Source organism: Cucurbitaria berberidis (assembly GCF_010015615.1).
Source record: "Cucurbitaria berberidis CBS 394.84 unplaced genomic scaffold K460scaffold_6, whole genome shotgun sequence".
Lineage (NCBI taxonomy): Eukaryota > Fungi > Ascomycota > Dothideomycetes > Pleosporales > Cucurbitariaceae > Cucurbitaria > Cucurbitaria berberidis.
This window is the reverse complement of record NW_024468940.1, coordinates 1413753-1433911: the sequence shown is the minus strand read 5'-3', so window position 1 is coordinate 1433911 and position 20159 is coordinate 1413753. Positions and strand designations below refer to the sequence as shown.

Here is a 20159-nt window from a genome sequence, read left to right as displayed (position 1 = left end):
AAAAGATACTATATGGCGGTACTGGGAACTGTAGACATGTTAGTATGTCTCAGACCGCATATTTTGGAATACAACGTACTCGAACCCAGGCTGGCGCGGATCGAAGATCAGGTGCTTTTGAGAGCACCGCCAAACCACAACGCGACGTCATACCACTAGACCATACCACCGTAACGTGCTTTCGGTGAATTGTTGAAGAGTTGGAAAATTTGTGCGAATATATACTGACAGTGCAGAGAACGAGCGGTGCTGCTGTGTGATGCGGGTGCTAATCTAGATTTTCTCTAGAGCCTATGTGGGGGGGCCCCTCTTGTGACACATTTGCCCCTCTCTTTTATTGCAACTACAGATAACAAGTGAGGCCTGAACACACAGTATTTGCACAGCTATCTGTCACCAGAAGTTCTATCTGTATCACACTAGGGAAGACTATGCTACTTTGAATACACGCAGGCTTCTATCGTCAGGTCTCCGCCACCCGCCCTTCAATATCCGAACAATTTGCATATTCGTCCAACCCCTTATTGGCCATCATCATGGGATTCATCCGTTATCGCCCCCTTATCTTGATATTGTGAGCTGATCTATACGGCACTTTTTACCTTTGCAGTATGTTTTCTCCTCGCTTGACCGACGCGATTAGGACGCGAATAGGAATTAGCTGACAGAGGAGTACGACGAGTATGTCAACCTACTGCCAATAACTTATTATTGTAGTAGAGATTAAAATAGCAGCTGTTGAATCTTCTTTTGACTGACTGATAGTGAAGCCTATGCTGATTTTCTTCTTCAGTTCATATTGCTTAAATGTTACTCTACTTTAAGACAGCCTGGAGACAATTCAAGTATTTAACAACCTCAGAGAGCTCGGTTTCAAATGCTTGTAAGCTTCTTGTTGATATATCATAGAGGCCCGATCGTGTGCAGGGCAAACTGGGTCAGCTACAGGTGACTATACTCGATACAGTAGGAGTTGATGAATCCACGATAGCTCCTCAACTCTTCTTAGTAGTTGACAGGCCTTTGTAATTCGAGCATTCCTCGGTCAGTATCTTGTGTTTATACACCACTACATAGAACTGGCCCAAACCAGCACAGCCTGCTACCATAAGAACACGGTAAATTTATACACTGTACTGTCCTAAAATCTTCTATTTATATGTGTAGCTTAGACCGTTTCAGTGCGAATGCTGCCCTTCTCATGTTTGACTTGCTCTGCATGATGCATGGCCTTGATGGCATCATTTTCCAGGTGCATGCTCAATCCAATTTCCCTCCTTGCCTCCGCAAGTGCGATAGCATCCTCCGCGCCGGTTCGGGAGCCAAATACGCGGTCCATCTCTTCTAGTGTGGCTCCTTTAGTCTCAGGTAAGCAAAAGTGAACCCACACCATGCCCGCGGCCAAGAAGACGGCGAAGAAGATATACGTTCCCCATGTCCAGGTCTTCAATAAAGGAGGGACAATGAAGGCAACTACAAAATTATTGAGCTAAATGCGATCAGCGACTGTAGATATCATGAAGAGTTGAAGAAAACATACCCAGTTACTTGAAGCGCCGATAGACGCGCCCTTGGATCGAATAGAAAGCGGGAAGATTTCTGAGATCAGAGTCCACGAAACAGGGCCCCAAGTAGCACCAAATGCACCAACATAAATCCAGATGAAGGCGACAACGACCCAACCTTCTGCAGCATGCTCAGCCCAGTTGTGTCGGAACTTAGCGACCATAATACCAGCGATGACCATAGAGCACCACATGACGGCAGAACCGACTTGAAGCATGGGCTTACGACCAAACTTGTCAATAACAGCCATGGCTGGTATAGTGCTGACGAAGAAGATGACACCAGTCACACCAGTAGCAAGCATCGCTTGCGTTCCGCCAGTAAGGCCGACAGACTGGAAGACGTTGGAGGCGTAATAGATAATGGCGTCGATGCCACTCCACTGTTGGAAGAACATGACCAACCAAGCCGTGGATACACGCTTGAAGTTATCCCGGGTCTTGAATATCTGGTAGTATTGCGCAAACTCCCGGACAAAGACGCTACCCTGCTCTTTCGCGGCCAGGTTGGGGAAATTCTTTTGGAAGTTGCGGTGCTCAAAGAGAGTCTCCGCCTTGATCTCAAGGAACTCGATTTGAACGAGCTCATGCTCTACCGGTAGCTTACGGAGATAGGAGAGGGTCTTGAGACCTTCCTCATCGCGGCCCTTCTTGATCAACCATCGAGGAGAGAAGGGGAGCCACCATATCCCAACGGCAAGAATGGCAGCTGGGATACCTTGGATGATGGAGGGCAACATCCAGGCGATGTTCTTTTGACCTTCTCCAATACCCCCGATGTAGTTGCAGGCGTAGCCGATCCAGAAGGACAACATGATTCCGATGATAGTAGCGAATTGATAGAAAGAGACGATCATGCCTCGGAGTTCAGGAGGGGCAATCTCAGCGTTGTAGAGCGGGCCAACTCCAGAGAAGGTTCCGACACCAATACCAGTAAAGAACCTTCCAGCGTACAACATGGCCGGGTTGTGGTGCGTAGCTCCGATGTACAAGTAGGAGCCCAGTGTGACCCAACAGCAGGCGCTGAACATGGTGTACTTCCGTGAGAATACCTCACCAAAAACACCAGCACTAAGTGAGCCGAGGATACCACCGAGTTGGAGAATGGATGTCAACCAGCCAGTTGCCCCAGGCGAATCTACAATTGAAGGGAAGTTGTCCTTAAATCGCGTCATGACTAGAGATTGGCCAAGCACACCCTGCTGGTAGCCATATTCGAAACCACCTAGGCTATGATTTCGTTAGCAGGCGAGTATGATTTTAACAGAGCAAATCCTTACGAGGCAAAGAATGCGATGATCAAAATCTTCGGGTTGTTTATTATAGTCCTCCATCTATTCTTGTAGGCGGCCTGGGTGCGGACTTGAGCCGATGTGATTGAAGCATTGTCCATGATGCTAGCCCTGGTGCAACAGGAGCGGGCAATGGGATTGGTAATATAATATGATATATAGGCATTTAATGATTTAGGATCATCGCCATTATATACATGACTTTTGTCACCCCATCATGTTAGGCCGTCCATAAGGATTTTTTTCTTCTTAGGCACATGGAGTGGTTGACCCGCATAGCCGCATGATGGTGAGATCGCGGGCCCCCCAGACTCCACCGGCCCCAGGAAAGCCATAAACTAATAATCCCTGTGCTTGTTTGTGAGATGGGGAAACATTCCCCGCGTCGGAAGTAGTTGCCAACAAAAGACGCATTATGTAGCATCCTGGTGGGGCGGCGTCGTGGTGCCAGAGCGCTCCTGGTTAGGAGCGTTACATTTTGGACTGCTTAAGGCGACACGCGGGGTCATGTGTCGGTTGGTTTTGCTAGTCCCTGTGGAGATGTTCAGGGGAAATGAAGACGCTGGGGATTCCCGAAGCTTAGCCGTCGGAACGGTGACTAATTAATTCCTACTCACTGGGACTCCGTCCAGGGTGCGAGAAAATAGTTGTAAACTTCGGAGAGCTCTCTGCAAACGCATCCATCAAGGGTGATTTGTTTTGTAGATTGGCCACGTAGTGATATAGGCTTTGTCAGTTAAGCTTACGGTACTCATTCCTCAACATATTGCGAATGCAACGTCGCTGTTGCGCGTTCGTCTTTGCTTAAACTGTGAGAGGAAGGACATCCCAGTTTCAACTGTGTGGTTCGCTGCATGCACATACCCAGTAGTAATCATGATTGAATCCGTGCGTAGGGTAGGCAGGGGCTGGTAGATAGTGGATGAGGCGATAGGGCGCGGTCGCCATTCCCGCTCCTGAGCGACGATAACCCACCTGGGATCGTGCTTCTCGACGCGATTGCATGTTATCACCTAGCTATCCCCCACAACTTTCCTTAGACACCTGGAATATGAAATATGATCTTTTAATTATTGTATTGCCTTTATAAACAGAATAGCCCCTTTTGCGATTCGTCTAGTCCAAGGATGGCGAGCACCTACACGTGGTTACGGATGTCGATTCGACCCATCACCACGCATTGTTCACTATCCGGAAGCTAAAAGCGTAAGAAAAGGGAGATTGACATGGTTTTCTGCGTATCAATATGACGAACAAGACTATGACTCGAAGTCTGAGCTGCCTCTCTTCCAAGTTGAGCTTGGAGGTACTATGTACCATACGCTCAAAATGATTGTTTCCACGACAGCAGTCATCAACACCCTCAGAAGCAAACTCTATCTACTTTCAAGCTTATTCGAGCCTCAAGAAGATATTGGATACTCTTCCCGAGTTATGTTGATCCTTGCTGGCGGATAGGGTTTTATGACTCACCCATGGAGACAACAACAACAACATGTGCCTCCAGCTGTCTTCCTTCAACACATTTTTGAAAATTAATCAACACAACTTCAGAGTACCCTGAAGGCTCTCAGACTATTCTCATGGCTCCACTTTGCTATCAGCAGCTCGACGAAGCGCGCGAGCTTACCGAGCAGCAGCTCTCACAGCAAGTTCTATCTCGGATTAGTCTGAAGAATGAATCCTTACTGAAGACCACCACACAGGGTCCTTCTCGATCGCAATACTGAGCTGTCTCAACTTACACACCAACGCAAATACTCCACCGTACTCAATGCGCACAACATCTGGGCTCCGCAATTGTACGATGCAATTCTAAGATACGCCACCGCCGCAAACTTGACAGTCGTTTCTCGAGTCCTCAAACTCCCCCGCGAGATCCGCGACACAATATATACGCACCTCTGGGATAGTGGCGGGCAGCAAGACTTTCAAAGAGATCTGTTATATTGGTGGGAACACTTTGACCAGCCATGGGTAATTAGGGGCATACATCCATGTGAATCATTCGGGAAGACAGGCGCCACGGATCTCAAACCACCATATTTCGTTGACCAGGCGTTTTTTGGTGCGGACTTCGCCAGAGAAGTCCTTGTACGGCTGCAGGACACCGTTGGAAAGGATCTACGACCCTGCGAAAGGAATCCGATTGCGGAATTCTCCTTGATTGACGCATCAATAGAGGCGTTCGTTAAGAAGGACGCGTTTGGCGTGGGAAAGACTATGGAAGAGCTAGTCCGAAATTTGGACCTCCGGATCAACTTCCAATGCGATGTTCTCGATGAATATGCCGAGGACAATGGCGACGTCGAAGACATTGCTAACTATGATAAAACGCAGAACCACATGTCAAGTGAACTTGCGAGGCAAAACCACATCGCTGAGCTCGAAGAAGGCATAACGGCGCTTTTGAGTATCCCATACTCTGACCGTATCACCATTCACGACGGCCAAATGAAACAACTCTCGTCCAGACCAAGAATTATCACACTGGTGATACGGCAAGAATGTGCCATCGATATTTCTGTTAGCCTCGTACCAATCCTGCGACTTGTCGCCCGCGCACGCAAGGGCTTGAGCAGAACCGGGTTCACGATGAAAATTCTATATCATAATGATGAGATTGGACTAAAGATCCTATTTGAGGAGGACGTCTGGGCTTGGTCAGACAAAGATTGGAAAACCAATTTGAAAGAGAAGAACTCATGCAAAGTAGATGCTGAAGAGTGGGACCTCGAGAAGCAGGCCATTGTGTGGGAACACGTCAGGAATGTCGTGTTCAACGTGAAAGATGATGGGGCGTAAAGAAGACAAAAACGCCAGAGTCGGTGAAGACTCGTTGCCCGAATAGGGCTTCAGTGTAGAGACCCGCGCTTCATTTCATCGCCCGACTGCGGACTAAAACTCGACCTCCGACTCTTCTGGCTCCCTGACCCGGATGCACTCGCCAACTGTACTAGCATACTCCCATGATGCACCTGTTCAACCACCTCCCTTGGATCCACTCCCGCTCTTATTCTTCCATAAAGCGTCAAAGCCTCGTCCTCTGGTAAAGTCTTCATCAATTCAAATAACTCCTCTAGATCGGCATGTCTACGCTTTGTTTGTGTAGTTTCCGTCTCAGTGTAGTGACACTCTGAAGTGCGGGCCACACACTCGCTGCATTGGGGACGTCCACCATCACACTGGTGGGAACAATTAGGACAGGGTTTAGTGGTGTCATGGGTACTGAGCTGATACCTTGGTTTTGCGGTTCCGACATGCTGCGCAGGCTAGTGACACACGAGCCCGTTTCGAGTGTGCACGTTCGATCTCTGTCCGCGGTGCTGCTGCGGGGAGTAGAGGGCGTAGGGGAGGTCGTGTTGTATCGCTTGAACGCCGCTGATGTGAATCCATGCCGATCCGTCGTTTTTTTGGAAGCAGGGACTCGCTATTCAAACAGATATCTAGTCAGCTAGGCGACATTGGCGGCGAAGTTGGAATAGCGGGCAGGCCACAAAATCAAAAATATTTTTTGGGCACTCGAATTGCTATTAGGGAGGCGAAAGGGTTAGTATCTCAGGAAGTGCATAGTTTGCGCCGAACAAGACGATGGGAAAAGCTGAGGCGATTGCCCGATTCATGACAGGCTTCCCTCGTTCCCACGCAACCGCTTTAAGAAGTTGAAGAGAAGAACCTCGATTCGAATTTCCCAAACGTCTCTTTCTCACTACTCTCGGATACGGTAACGGTGCGTCTGGTCGCACCGGACCCACAGTCCGCCAATCACAATCAGTCCAGTCAAAAACCGCCACCTGGAGTCTCGACCACTCGCTTCACTTGGCGACCCGCGAGGCACGAAAATGCACGAGGGTCCAGGCCGATCTTGGCCCATTAGAGTGGACATGGCAAAGTCTGTATATGCCATGGTCGTGGATTTAATTCCGCGTGGAAACGTACAAAAGCAGGGACGAGCGGTACGAGGGGAGAGGGAGAGCGGGGCTAAAAGAAAAAAGCCACCATCTTAGGCGACTATTCTCGCAGATGTCTTCTTCGCAAGATTGCTTATGCTTTCGGGGGCAAATTGTTAGCTGCAGTCAAAAAATAGAACCGTGGAATAGTTGCATGCGGGCTCTAGCGCCATGGAAATAGTCGGGAGTAAGCCTACGCCCAACACCAGCACCCACGCCTTAGGCACTTTTTAATTGCAAATATTGTGATAAAATTGTGATAGAAGTCGGTATGATGAATCTAGACTACCGTAACTATTTGTGATACGGTTATAAGGCGTATGCGGGCGACGTTTTGGTGGGTGGTGGTTGAAGACCCCGCCATCGGTTCCAGACTTTCGACTAATAATTCGACGGCGCTAGAGGCGCGCTTTGCCGCCTTTACGCGCGTGTCGTGTCAGGATGATCGAGTACTGATTTCTTCGCTGGTTGCGAAGCCTCACTTTCAAGCTAATGATGCCGGACGGCACCTGCAGTAGAACGAACTAGAAGTACCCACATTCTGTGACGCAAGTGTCGCTCCACTTCCCTTGAACCGCTGAGATAGCCCTCACAAGACAGAAAGCACGGAAGATGGTCAATCCGTGTACAGCGATCCCCGTGCTCTGGCCTATTCCCGCTACTGTCTTATCTGATCTTTGGACACGGGTTGACTGTGTAGTTCGTAGAGCCATGCAGTAATCCACCATACTCAGGGTCTATTCCGTTATCAAGTATACATGTACAGAAGTTGTCGCAAATGCCACCATGCGCTCTCCCCACTCCTCCCTCTCCTATCTCCCTCAGCGCAGGTTAATACTCAAAGTCGTCATCAACACTCGGCCCCTTCGTCTTACTAACGCTCTCCTGCCTCGAATACATCTCCGCGATCATCCTACTCGTGCTCGCCTCCTCCGTCTTCTTATCGTCTCTCTCCTTGATAAATCTTGGAAACCTCAATGAGACCCCCTTACCGCCGCCAGAGACCTCATCAGCAGCAGCTCTGTAACGCGGCGAGAGAGTGAGGTCTGCAGTCTTGACCTCCCACACATATCTCGGCTCAAACCACACATCAGGCTGGTCCTTGTTGCCAGAGGAATGTGTGTAAAACGGTTTCGGGCGGTCGATGACGATGGCGGAGAGTTGGGTGTGTAGTGTTTCGAGGATAGCTTCGGAGAAGCCGGTGCCAATGTTGCAAACTGATTCGTAGTTCTGCGTATTGGGATTGTAGCAGGCGAGGAGGAAGGCGCCGTACCAGTTCGTGCGCTTACCTTTACCGTAGTAGGCGCCGAGGACGACAAGGTCGAGGGAGTCGCCAATGCCGGAGAGGTAGTCCTTTTTTACTTTGAGCCAGTTTTGGGAGCGTTTTGAGGGTTCATAGGAGGACTCTGGACCGTCCAGCATTTTTACCATGAGGCCTTCACAGCCTTCTTTTATAGAGTCTTCGAGAAGGATTTGGATTTCTTCCAGTTCGTTGGTGTTGCCATATTTCGCCAAAGCAAATTCGCCCTCGACTGAGATGAAGGCTTCGTTGAGGTGTTCACGACGCTCACGGAAGGGTTTGTTGACGAGTGCCTAGATCTATCAGAAAGTGATCAAAACAAAGCAGGGAGGATAGCTTACCTCGCCATTGAGATAGAGGATGTCGAAGGCAAAAACGCAGACTTTGACCTTGACATCCTCGACCTTGACATCCTTTCTCTTCCGCGTCATGAGCTGCTGAAACGGCAAGACTTTCTTCTCCACCATGTCCCAAGCAACAGTCTCACAGTCTAGCACGAAGCTCTTGGTGCCCTCCTTGACCCATGTAGGCAGCTTAGCAAGGATATCAGGGTACTTCTTCGACAAGTCTTCCGAGTTCCTCGAGAAGATATTCGAGACACCGCGATCACTCTTACCAGCAGAAGGCGCCGCCGTTGCCAACTCCATGTCGGCGTCATGCGCAACAAAATGTATCTGGGCTCGCTCTCCGTCGTACTTGTATTCGCAAGTGAAGTCCTTGCCTTCGAAGCGATCAAGTACTTCTGTAATGGACTTTGTCGGCTTGGCAAGCATAGGTTTGAGCGGCACACCGGGCTGCAGTCGACAGTTCTCTCGTAGGTTCATGACGCCATGTTCAAGCATGGCCGGAATGATGACTTCATAGCTTGGAAGCTCGCTGTGGACGTTGTCAGTAATGCACTAAGCAAAAGTCGTTGTTGCTTACCTGTAGACGGTCTTCAGCATCGATTCGGCTTGGGCAAGATCTGTTGTTGATGGTGTTTTGCCGCCTTGCGACATCTCGTGGAAGATCATAGCCTGAGCTACTGCGACCACGACCGTCCTCTCTGCAAGTCCTAGTCGGAGCTTGCCCTCCAATGTTCGCACAATGAACTTGGCTTCACTTGGACCACCCTTGTCTTTTTCAATATCAACATGCTTTCCAACATTATGCGCATCTGCTGCTGAAAGTAGCTTCTTGATACCATCGACCTTTCGTCCTTGTGCACCCTGTCCTTCGACAATGGCAATTCCCATCAAGCCTTTCCGCACGCCCTCGATGGTCAAAGCCTTGGGTTTGAACATGGTCGGCTGCTTTGATCGACTTTTCGCAGCCACAAGGCCCAAATCACCAACCTCGTTCTGGTCGCTCTTGATGTGCTGCAAACTTCGTCCGGTACTCTCCGAGACCGCCTTCATGATCAACGATTCGCCAATACCGAGTTCAATCCCGGCATAATCGGCAGCGAGCTTGTTGACCATGAGCATGACAGTCGGTAGCAAATCTGATGGTGTCAGGCGCAGTACTTGTCGTAGAAAGAGTGAACAATGTGCAAGGATCTCGAGTCGTTTTGTAGTCATCTCAATCTTCGAAAAGGTGGTGCAGAGCGCGGCATATGGTACTGGCTCGCCAGGTTTCCAATCGGGATATAGGTCTTTCGTCGTAGACGTCAATGTAGTCTGAATCTTCTTTCGAGCCTTCGTCTTGACCTCTTCAGGCTCTTCTTCAGAGCTTAGAACTTCATCCTCATCCTCCTTTGCTCCTGCATCGGCATCGTCCTCTAAGGCGGGCGACTTTTTGACTCCCTTGCCTTTGGCAGCGGGGGCTGGGTTCGTTGCCTTCTCCTCGTCTTCTGGATCTACAACTTTAGCTTTTGCAGCCGGCTTCTTTAACTTTGCTGGTGCTTTATCGGCCTTCTTCGGCGCGGCCTTGGATATCTTGGTCTTTGCAGTCTCCTCGACTGGTTTCCTTCGTTGCCGCTTTGTCGGAGGCTCATCCTCTGAATCTTCATCCTCTTCCTTGACTGGTCTCTTCTTCCCAGCCTCAGAGGCAGGGCTTTCCACCTCCATCGCATCTCCATTTAACTCGTCCTTGATATCCGTCTCGGACTCAATCTCGCCATTTTGCTCCTTCTTCACTTCGTCGGGTGATGACTTGGGCTCCTCTGTTAGCTCCGCATCTTTCTTCTCGACCTTCGGCTTTGTTGAAAAAGATAGCTTCGATTGCTGCTTTGCTGCGTTGCCGTTTTGTTTCCCGAAGAACCGGCTATAAGACAATCGTCAGCATTGACATGAATATAGACAGAAGAGGTCAGAGGGCGTCACCGCACCCTAGAGTCATCTGAGAAGACTTCACATACCCAAGAGTAGCCTGCTTGGGCGGCATGGCTGCGAATGTGCGTGTGCCGTGTGCGTTGCAATCCTGGTGGTAGTGATTGTGGTTCAGCACAAACGAAGAGAGACGCAGTGACCGGACTGGAAAAGAGGAAATGGAGAATTGAGGTGAAGTTAGAGCAGTGCAGAAAGAAGCATTGAAGCGTAGGGGCATGCTCTGACTGTGAAGTAAGAGCGTTGCGTAGGCACTTAGCTTTGGCACCCTCGAGCGCGACGCGCCTGCCTCGCGTTGCGCGAAAGTTGACCGGCCCGTGCTGACATCATTGAGCCGACATGGATTAGCTTCCGTCATCATCACTTTGAACACTGTCGTCTTCCTGTCATAAAACTTTTGAAAGACTCGAGTAAATTTCTCGAGATTGTCATCAGCCTGGCGTCCTTCTTCTGGAAACACTCTTCTCCTCTCGAGCCACCCTCTCCTCCACCACTTCCCACGATGTCACAACCCTCCCCACGGCCTCGCCTCACGCCACAATTCTGTTTCAACCAAACAGCATTACGAGGTCCGCAACCTACCTTACCTGCGTGCCAATTCACTAACTAATCAGCCGGCTGAAACAGACTTTCTCCGCATATCTCGTGGCACCATCGACGACTCGATAACACAAAACCTAAATGCGCTTTTGACACCGGCGCAGCGAGGCTTCGATCCGTCCTCTACATCGACCAGACAGCTCTCCACACCCGATCACGGGCGCTCATTACCACCACAACAATGTCAAGAGTTCAAGGAGCGGCTGCTGTTCCCGAGTTGGAGCGTGCGATCAGATGTACTCGATTACTGCTCTGGGGTAGCAACGAGCCCGGATCCCGATGACCCTGATAGTGTAATAAGGCAGATTGAGGACTCGAAGGCGAGGGAGAGAGTGATAGATGAAAGGCTCGATCCATACTCTGGAAGATACTTTCCGACCGAGGCGAGGACAGAGAGTTTGGCTATGCTCATGAGGAACGAGAGGGCCGTGGAGAAGATTATTAGGATGAGGACGTGGAGTTTGCTTGGGGAGCGATGTGGTATAAGCAACGAGTCTTCGGAGATCGCATTTGACAGGTGGAGGACGACGCAGAAGCGATGAGTTGGGTGCGCATAGTCATGAACACACGTAGTACTGGTAGGCGTAGTGTGCATTATCTCTACTCTGCATGTTGGGCGCAGTCAAGGAAGCATTCTCCTGAATAGATCAACTAACATATCATCATTCATATTGCGAAGTTGAGACTATTGTTGTGATATAATGTCGATGTTACGAGCGAAAGCCGACGTCGCTGCAAATGCCATAGATCTGTCAATCCAGAGCCAACGCAAATAATTGGCCCATGACGACCTTCGCAATGACTTATTATAAGACAAAAGTTCACGCGAGCGAACGCATTACGGTGGGTGGGGCTTGTCCTTCAACGACGCGGACAACCTCCATTGCCCCACAAAAAGGTTTGCAGCTGCAGATCGCGAAAATAAGGCCTCAGTGTAGGCAAAGCCTTCTTTACTTAAAAGTAGACTGCGCACACGAAGGCAACTCATCACACGCAGACACACACAAGGTACCAACTTGGCATGTTGGTATGTCCCACACCATCCCACAACTCCAATCCATCTTTTCACGGATGTGCAATTGGTAGGAAAGACGGGCGGATTTCACTCTACGGGGCCGGGAACGGAAGACTATCCAAGGAAAGATGGGATAACCCTCAGCAAGTCGCTTTCGCGAAGCCACGATGAAGGTATAATTACCAACTGATGATAAGGAAAAGAAAAGGGGACGGGGGAGCGACGGCTTTTATGGAAAATGCGACGGCGCTAGCGTAAGACGTGACTAAGCAGAAAAGTGGGGGCGAGCCTCGGAGTGAGAATTTATTTCGAGGGCTGGGCAGATGGGTGCTCAATGCTGAGGCGATACGACGCGGTTTTTATTAATTCAAAGTATAGGTCAGGCAGGCGCGCATCACGAAGAGATTTGAGAATTGGTGAGGTTGAGGGGTTCGCATTTGCAGTGAAGCTATACTACTGTCCATTGTTCATTTCTGTCGAGATTCCATAAGATCATTAACCGGCGCGGACCTTGCTTCAAAGCCCACTACAGACATGACCCAGCGGACAAGAACAGTCACGCTCTAGTATAGACGCTTGGGGGGGCTCATCGTGGCCTTGATGGTCAAGGAGCCCACGTTCTGCCATCCCTTCTTCAGCAGGGAGACGAGGTAGTTGATGGCCAACATGATGTTACCGATCAACTCGTCCTCAGTCATGCCGACGTTACCAACAGCGACACCCATGCAGAGCACCTTCTTAAGCTGGAACTTGATGGTGGACTTGACCTCGGTCATCTTGTTGGCGAGGTCTTCGGCGTGGGAGACGGGCGTGGGGAACTTGCCGGCCTTGGAAAGACCGGGTCCGAGGAGACGCGGGATCTGCTTGATGAGGGCGTCGGAGGCGAGGAAGGCATCGTACTTGCGCGCGAGCTTCTTGATGAGCTTCTTGTTCTTGTTGAGCTTCTTCAAGTCCTGTGGTGGGGTTAGCCACATCCTCTCGCGTCAAAAAATTAGGTAGACTTACGTCAGTGCTCATGGCATCGACACCGTGGTGCTTAGCACGATCGATGTCGTGCTGGTCACCGAGGACGCAGAGGGCCATGCCTGAGTTCCATTAGCCCATGTCCCTAAATCCACTTCTGCCACTCCATCTCACTTCAAAGGCAGTACTTACGAGGACGAGGCACGGTGGGGAGCTTGACAGTTCCGGAGAAACGCTTGTCACGCTGGGGATCGTAGTTCTTGAGGCCGATCTGGAGCTCGACGGTCTCGAGGAAGTTGCGCTTCTTGGTCTCATTGGAGTACTCAAGGAGCTCCTGGACGTTGGTACGAACGCCGGCAACAGAGATTTTCGACATGTTTGGCAATGTGTCTCCCAGAGGATATTCGTTTCCTTTGGTGGCTCTGGTGCGGTGGTGGTTGAAGAAAAGAAGATCGGAGTGCGGGCGCCGGAATTCGAGGTGTCGCACTGTGGGCGCGATTCCGCACTAGGCCGCTTTTGGGCTCGCAGCTTTTGAGCCCAGGTGTAGCTGCATGACCTCGGGAACAAAGCTGCACCATCACCTTTGAGTAATGATCGTGCACACCATGATAATAATTTGCATAGTTTACACACAGCTTTAATGGGAGAGGCTCCGAAGGGTCTCGCCCAGCAGAATATTCCTCTAATATCATGGGCCTTGTGTGAACTTCCAAAGCGCAAAGGGAAATTGTTGTAAAGAGTGCATATTCCTACATGGCTCGCTCGCTTGAAATGGAAAAGACCGCAATACTATACAGATACTTTTCGAACCAAGCCCATCTCCCTTCGAGAGGGCCACGCCATGCAATGCCCAAAACTCCTCGCCATGCCTATCGCCCTTGGATGATAAGAGATGCATATGGAAGGTAGAAACATGCCGAGGACACTGTTGCTACGGGTATCGCACCAGAGAAGCCTGAACGCCAAACCCATACCACTTTCTTAAGTCAAATCCGTTTGAATCAGAGGGTATGTCGTGGAACCGCCACACGTGAGCCGCCGCACCAAATCGAAGCAGAAGCACAAGGAGAGACCAAAGTCATTAAAATACAGAAGGCAAAGGTGAGCTTCGAGACGTAGCTGAAGAAGCTCGAGCCATAGTCGAGTGTTGTCGAAGAGATGGCACAGGACAACTCCTTAGTGCATGAGTTGCTGGTTGTTCGCAGCGTCGATGACATTGTCCGAAAGGTTGATCAAGAGTTGAGCGAGGCAGCGCTTCGTGGCCGCATCATCTCGTAATACAGAAGAGAAGGTAGCATCACGGAGAGGCTCTGGAAGGCATTGGCGGAGGGCCTCGCGGGCGCGGGCGTTGTCGCTCAGGCTAGTAGGTTAGTTAGAACTGTGCCTCGATTATAGTGTGAGAATTTGACGTACCGAAGGAAGCAGCGTACCACGTGCTTGAGTAAACGAACAGTTTGCTGCTCTACGAGCTGGTTGACCATGTTGCTGAGGACAGTACCCACAGCATAGAAGCGCTCGTAGGTCTGGCAAATGTACGCAAGACCAATATCATCTAGGAGTATCTTTTGTACGATGAAGATAGCGACGGTCTTGCTGAGCTCCGATCCCGTCTCCATGATGCGCAAGCAAAGCGGAATGATTTCGGTGGTCAGGAGGAAGTTGATGACTTCAGAAGAGTCGTTCTTTACGAGAGCGCCGATGACGCCTAGAGAAGTAAGGCGAAGATACTCGAACGGACGCGACTTAGACGTCGTGTTAAGAAACGGGTAAAGGAAGAGCGGAATGTGCGCTGCAACTGCATTAGCTTCGCCACGTCTCCTTGGATAGGAAGGCTTACCGCTCAAGAAGAGGCCACGGGTCTCAGTATGAGAGGCGACGCACTGAAGAAGCGCGAGAGCATTGCAGACGCGATTTGAGGCGGCAGCGGTCAATTGTGAGGGGTTTAGAAGCGGGTAGACGGATATGATCTCTTGGAGGAGGGACGCCATGACACCTGGCACTTGTCAGCACTGAACTATACTGACAGTAGAGCCGCCCGCATACCGAAAGAATGCCAGAGTATCAATGCTAGCTCCGGGACCTGCTCCCTCTTCTTGCTCAGCTCCAGAAGAGCCGCCTCGCGACTCTGAGGCTTCATGAGCTGCGCTATCCACTCGAGGACGCGCCTGTTTTCTTCCGTCATGCCAATGTCGGCTGCTTGAACGTCGTTTGCTGGGCCGCGGGGAACTACGTTATTTCCAGGTATAGCTGTACCATTATTGCCTGCGATTCGGTTGTAGTGCTGTTGTTGGGCAGCAGCAGCTGCCGCCGCGGCAGCCTGTGCCTGAGCCTGTGCCTGTGCCTGCGCTTGAAGTTGGCCATGTTGTGCTACATGGTGGTGGGGCTGCTGGTGGTGCCCTTGCGACCACTCGCCCGGGTACTGCTGCTGGTGCGTGAAGATGTGTTGCATTTGTTGCGAGTGCTGGTGCTATCGTGGGCGAAGTCTGCAAGTGCCGATGTTGGGTGGAATAAGTGCGGAAACTGGGGGAGGGATTCGTGATCAGGCTTGTGGACAAAGTACTCGGTTCAAGAATGCGCTAATGGATCTGGTGGTCAAGAAAGTGAAGGCCGCGGAGTGTGTGAGATTGTTCTAGCAGCACTTGAGAGGTGAGGTCGCGAAACCCCACTGGCTCGAGCGTCTTGGCGCCTCGCGGGAGCTCGAGCTTTCGACGGAGATCGGCGCCATGTCTGGCAGCCTTGCAGTAATAGAAACTCAGACAATAGTGATATTGACAAAATGGCTTCAAGATCTGTCTACAGCGGTGAAATAGCCTTTAATTGTATATAAACTGCCCACATTCTCACGCAGGGTCATGGACGTAGCGCACGCGCAACTTGAAATGTGAGATCTAGTATTTGCGCTATAAGATCTAAAGATCTTTCCATCTCGTCTCCAATCAAGGGTCGAAAGACAGTATTATGAACGACAAATGAGATTCGTGGGCATTGATTGTGTCCCAAAGTCCTCACTTTACAAAATTTCCACATCATGCACAAGTACAGCCCGGATAAACGAACCAACAAACTTCAAGGCTTTATGTCGCTGATGCCAAAAACAACTGGGATTCCAAAACGCCTGTTCAGCCGATACACTCACAGGTTGAGCTCCGCCAAAATGGTCTGGGCCATATTCTTGTACTGCCATGTACCGCCGTCCACCTTCTTGAACTGAATACCATGTAGCGTCAAAAGCGGAACCTTGACAATAAGAATCTCAAACACAAGGACAATACTCCCGCCCATATCGCTCTGTACATGTGTCGAAGTCTCGCCAGCTGGTACTGCTCGCCGTGGTCGCCGCTCGTCTCGCTCCTCACTTGTATCAGACTCATCGGTATTGGGATAGCTGCGATCCGCACCCGACGGTCGTGACCGCGACTTTGGCGTGTGAGGGGCGCGATTCTGGTCCCTGAACTCGTCACGGTCTTTGTCACCACCCATGAATCCCCCGAAGCTGATTCTCCTTCTATGGCCCCCGCTTGGTGGAGATGCGGGTGAGTCCACCACCTTATTTAAGTCAATACTCGGTGCATGTCGGCATCTAAAGCCACCCTTGATTTCGGTCCACTCAACGCCAAGTTGATCTAACACTCGAACCAAGTCGTCTTGGATGTATGCCAATGGTCTGGTACTGGTGGTAGAAACGCTAAAGAGGCCCTTGAGAAAGACGGGTTTTACAGCATCTGGACTTCGGCTAGCCTCCGCTTGTGCCTGTGCAAGCTCCGCATCGGTCTCCTCTGGGACATTCGCCTCCTTAGCCTGCTCCCTTTTCAACCTCCGAGCTTGTATGCTCTCCCGGCGTGCATGGCCTAAAGACTTGGCGCGAGACGCTTGAACAGGGCGTGAGCTTGCGGAAAGATCTTCAGAGGCAGCGTCGGTGGTCGATCGGGTTTTATGTGCGCTAAGATCAGACCTGTCGGAACCGCTTGTTGGGGGAGGGTTCCCAGGATCTTCTGAGGAGCGTCCTCGTCGACTGAGTCGTCTTCGAAGATCAGCCGAGTTGACGCTTGTAGAACGCCCGAGAGCCTTGAACTTTCGACTAGCGATGTTACCGGAGCCTGGGGGAGAAAGCAGCTCGGGCTGATTAGCACTACTCGATTGGAGATGAGACGATGATCCAGTGTCTCTCTCACGCGGCCTACGGATACTGAAACTCTTTCTCGGAGCTGTGGCTGAGTCGTGCGGGCCAGATATCGCAAGAGCTGGGGTGGGTGGAGGCTCTGTCCGGTCTTTATCCTGACTCCGATACTTCCTAGTACTGAAACGCCGCAAAAGACCCGCAGCTGTACCCTCTTTCTTCGGATGCTCAACGGGCGGAGACAGAATGGCTGGCGACACGCCGCCTGGCGGATTGTTGAGATCCACCCTTTTGAGTCCATCAGCAATCTCATCCTCGCCATGGGTCCTCGCTCTAGGCCGCGATCTCCCTCCTGTGGGTTTCTCGCCTGCCATTTCATAAGTGGCTGTGTTGGTATATGCCGCCTCTGGTGCGGGGAGGTCGGGCATCTTCAAAGGCTTTTCGCCTGGACTCTGAGGCATAGCAAGAGCCCCTGGATTAGCCTCTACCTTCTCACGGTCCATCTTTTCTTTCACTAAGAAGTACACAGAGAGAAGAGGGCTATAGGCGTTGACAGGATCCAGCCCCCGTTGGATATCTTCGGACGAAGAGGCTGTCAAGTGTTCCCGGCTAGAGATGGAGGTCCGCCTCTTGTAAAAGTCAAGAATGCCTCTCTTCTTCTCGGCCTCTGGCGTTTGGGCAGTGGTTCTTCGAGCCGCTGCACGCACAGCGCGTTGGTATTCCTCTGATTGAATCACGTTGGTTAACTGAGTTGTGATATACTCTGCAGTACCGAAGTCGAACCCTGTCATCTTTTCAACGATTTCTTTGTCAAGAGGCAATTGCACTGGTTCGCGATGGGGTAGGTAGTTTTCGGGAGGGCTGTTGAACCCCTTGGTTAGCCAAGGGTGGCTCATAATTTCGGAAAGGGTTAATCGCTGAGCTGGGTCCGTCTGTAGCATCCTATGGATGAGGTTACGGCATTCTGTGCAAACATTAGTATATCATCTATGCTCGAGAGGCGGTCCAACCCACCAGCAGACAGCCACGGAGGGTAGTCGACATGTCCCTTCTTTATCTTCGCATGTAACTGTGGCATGCTCTGATCGTCGAATGGCACCTTGCCGCACACCAAGACGTAGAGGACTATGCCAAAACTCCAGACATCGACCTCGGGGCCAGTGTATTGCTTAGCTTGCAGTAGCTCAGGAGCAGCAAAATAGAGACTTCCACAGAATGTCTTTAGCTGGTTTCGGGGCGAGAACAAGTTGCTCAAGCCAAAGTCTATAATTTTGATGTCGCCAGTTTTGCTGATGAGGATGTTTTCGATCTTCAAGTCTCGGTGGACGATGCTGTTACGGTGGCAGTAGTCCAGAGCACTCGCGATCTGGCGGGCGAATTTGCGGGCCTGTTTCTCCTTTAAGCGGCCGTGGGAGATGATGTAGTCGAGCATCTGTCCGCCATTGACATACTCGCACAGCATGTACCAGTGGTAGTTGGTGCGGACAACGTCTCTCATGCCGCATATATAGGGATGGTTGAGCAGGCTGACAATGGCAGCTTCTCTGGCGGTACGTATCTCCTTTGAATGGTCGGCTCGCTCGCGGTCAGCGGCGCTCTGATGATGGTCCTGGGACAGTCGCGGTACAATCTTGACAGCAACCTGGGGTTGTCAGTAGAGATCCCTGTATGACGCTCATGCGAGAAGGGTGTAGGCACGTACCTGCTCTCCAGTCTCTTGGTGCTTGGCCAGCTTCACCTTGCCCATGCTGCCGGCCCCAATGGTCTTCCCTAGCGCCCATGTTCCTGTGCTTGGGGCTGTGATGGTGGTCCTCCGCTTCGTGTTGGCCTGGACCTGCCCCGGCCTCGCGTCGGCAGCTACGCCGTTGATAGGCATTGCGGAAGTAGCAGACGCGTCAGACGCATACCGTGAGTGCCCTCTTCTGGTCGACTCGGTGCGACTTGGATCTTCGCTGCGTCGAGATGGCTGCTCTTGGGCGACGTTGCTCTGCTCCCAATCCCGTCTGGCAACGTTGTTGAGGCCGCCCTGCTGGTTGCGGCTATGGACATGCCCGCTGGGACGTGAGGTGGTGCTCTGGGAGCGATGGGGCCTGTCGACAGACCTGCGCGACGTGGAAGAAGTGCGCACTACGGCGGGCGATGTTGGGGCTGCGGCGGACATGGCGAGGTTGGTTGGCTGGCGTGGGCGACGCAAGGAGCAGATGCGGGCCTGCGAGGGGATTGACGCACTGCGCGGCGAGCGAGCGTGGATCCGAGCGAGTCAGGCGGTCCCAGACAGTGCGAAGAGATGCTTGCTGTGCAGTGCTCTGCTCTGGCTATATCTGGAGTCGGGCGATGGCTGCGTTACTGGCAGACGTTAGGGGGGCCCGATGGAGGGCGACGGTCGCGAAACTTGGCAGCCTCTGGAGACGAGGCGGCGGCGTCGTCGTGGTCAGCGCAGCAGTCAGGGTTCATGCAGGTCCACTGGGCAGCTCTCCAGCAAAACGCGCGATCGGGGTCACGGCAGGACGACGGGCAAATGTCAAGAAGAAGAGCATGCGTCGTCAAGACTATGTCGACCGAGAGAGTGGATTGTGTCTTGTTATGGTCCGCCCGCCTTCACCTGTACGATAGCTTACTCCAGCCGTAGCTAGCTCCCCCAGACGTCCACCAATACCGCCTCGCTTTGGGCCGCGGTGGGGTAAAAAGTAGGTAGCCATCTGGGGAGAGTGCTGGAGAGCCTTCGTTTGTTTGTTTTTTAATTACTTTCACGTAGCAGGCGACTCTCTAGTTCAGGTACGTGGTATATATACCATGACATGTATCGTAAAGCTCCGTCCACCGGGATCCAAGTAGTGACAACAGAGCAAGCAATCTCTCCAGGGTCCGCGCCGCCAATCTAGTCGCAGTGGTTAGGCCGTTTCGACCAGCTGCTGGGCTACATCATCGGTCCCACACAGCAGGGGAATCTACTCGCAATAGCGGGCCTAGAGGACCAGTGCATGTGTCCAGCTGCATAAGATTTTGATCTGGCCTTAGCATGTCAATGAAGTCTCTGTTAGGTTAGATGGA

At 51.5% G+C, this 20159-nt stretch overlaps 7 protein-coding genes across 7 annotated transcripts; 2 read left to right on the top strand and 5 right to left on the bottom strand.

The window, feature by feature from the left end:
• Positions 1–832: 832 nt before the first annotated feature.
• K460DRAFT_322036 (quinate permease) lies at positions 833–3167 on the bottom strand. Its single transcript, XM_040930503.1, has 3 exons — positions 2846–3167; positions 1541–2795; positions 833–1489 (listed from the first exon to the last, which is right to left on the bottom strand). Exons 1-3 carry the CDS (start codon positions 2956–2958, stop codon positions 1169–1171), a joined length of 1689 nt encoding a protein of 562 aa, XP_040783701.1. The 5' UTR covers positions 2959–3167; the 3' UTR covers positions 833–1168.
• A 1273-nt stretch (positions 3168–4440) lies between these two features.
• K460DRAFT_380857 (uncharacterized protein) lies at positions 4441–5662 on the top strand (the record flags this gene model as incomplete). Its single annotated transcript, XM_040935301.1, has 3 exons — positions 4441–4505; positions 4564–5131; positions 5198–5662. 3 exons carry the CDS (start codon positions 4441–4443, stop codon positions 5660–5662), a joined length of 1098 nt encoding a protein of 365 aa, XP_040783700.1.
• A 1976-nt stretch (positions 5663–7638) lies between these two features.
• K460DRAFT_380856 (ATP-dependent DNA ligase) lies at positions 7639–10471 on the bottom strand (the record flags this gene model as incomplete). The annotated part of the gene is made up of 4 exons (XM_040935300.1): positions 7639–8400; positions 8449–8983; positions 9032–10351; positions 10446–10471. The coding sequence occupies 4 exons, from the start codon at positions 10469–10471 to the stop codon at positions 7639–7641; spliced, it is 2643 nt and encodes an 880-aa protein (XP_040783699.1).
• Positions 10472–10891: 420 nt separating this feature from the next.
• Positions 10892–11555, top strand: K460DRAFT_322028 (caffeine-induced death protein-like protein Cid2; the record flags this gene model as incomplete). Its single annotated transcript, XM_040930502.1, has 2 exons — positions 10892–10982; positions 11041–11555. The coding sequence occupies exons 1-2, from the start codon at positions 10916–10918 to the stop codon at positions 11553–11555; spliced, it is 582 nt and encodes a 193-aa protein (XP_040783698.1). The 5' UTR covers positions 10892–10915.
• Positions 11556–12443: 888 nt separating this feature from the next.
• K460DRAFT_420949 (60s ribosomal protein-like protein L10A) lies at positions 12444–13367 on the bottom strand (the record flags this gene model as incomplete). Its single annotated transcript, XM_040938107.1, has 3 exons — positions 12444–12981; positions 13034–13113; positions 13184–13367. The coding sequence occupies 3 exons, from the start codon at positions 13365–13367 to the stop codon at positions 12592–12594; spliced, it is 654 nt and encodes a 217-aa protein (XP_040783697.1). The 3' UTR covers positions 12444–12591.
• A 304-nt stretch (positions 13368–13671) lies between these two features.
• On the bottom strand, positions 13672–15606 carry K460DRAFT_371124 (cell differentiation protein rcd1). Its single transcript, XM_040934291.1, has 4 exons — positions 15035–15606; positions 14829–14984; positions 14405–14780; positions 13672–14351 (listed from the first exon to the last, which is right to left on the bottom strand). The coding sequence occupies exons 1-4, from the start codon at positions 15438–15440 to the stop codon at positions 14168–14170; spliced, it is 1122 nt and encodes a 373-aa protein (XP_040783696.1). The 5' UTR covers positions 15441–15606; the 3' UTR covers positions 13672–14167.
• Positions 15607–15784: 178 nt separating this feature from the next.
• K460DRAFT_322020 (serine/threonine protein kinase-like protein Kin1) lies at positions 15785–19681 on the bottom strand. Its single transcript, XM_040930501.1, has 3 exons — positions 18811–19681; positions 18123–18750; positions 15785–18072 (listed from the first exon to the last, which is right to left on the bottom strand). The coding sequence occupies exons 1-3, from the start codon at positions 19267–19269 to the stop codon at positions 16124–16126; spliced, it is 3036 nt and encodes a 1011-aa protein (XP_040783695.1). The 5' UTR covers positions 19270–19681; the 3' UTR covers positions 15785–16123.
• Between the last annotated feature and the right edge of the window lie 478 nt (positions 19682–20159).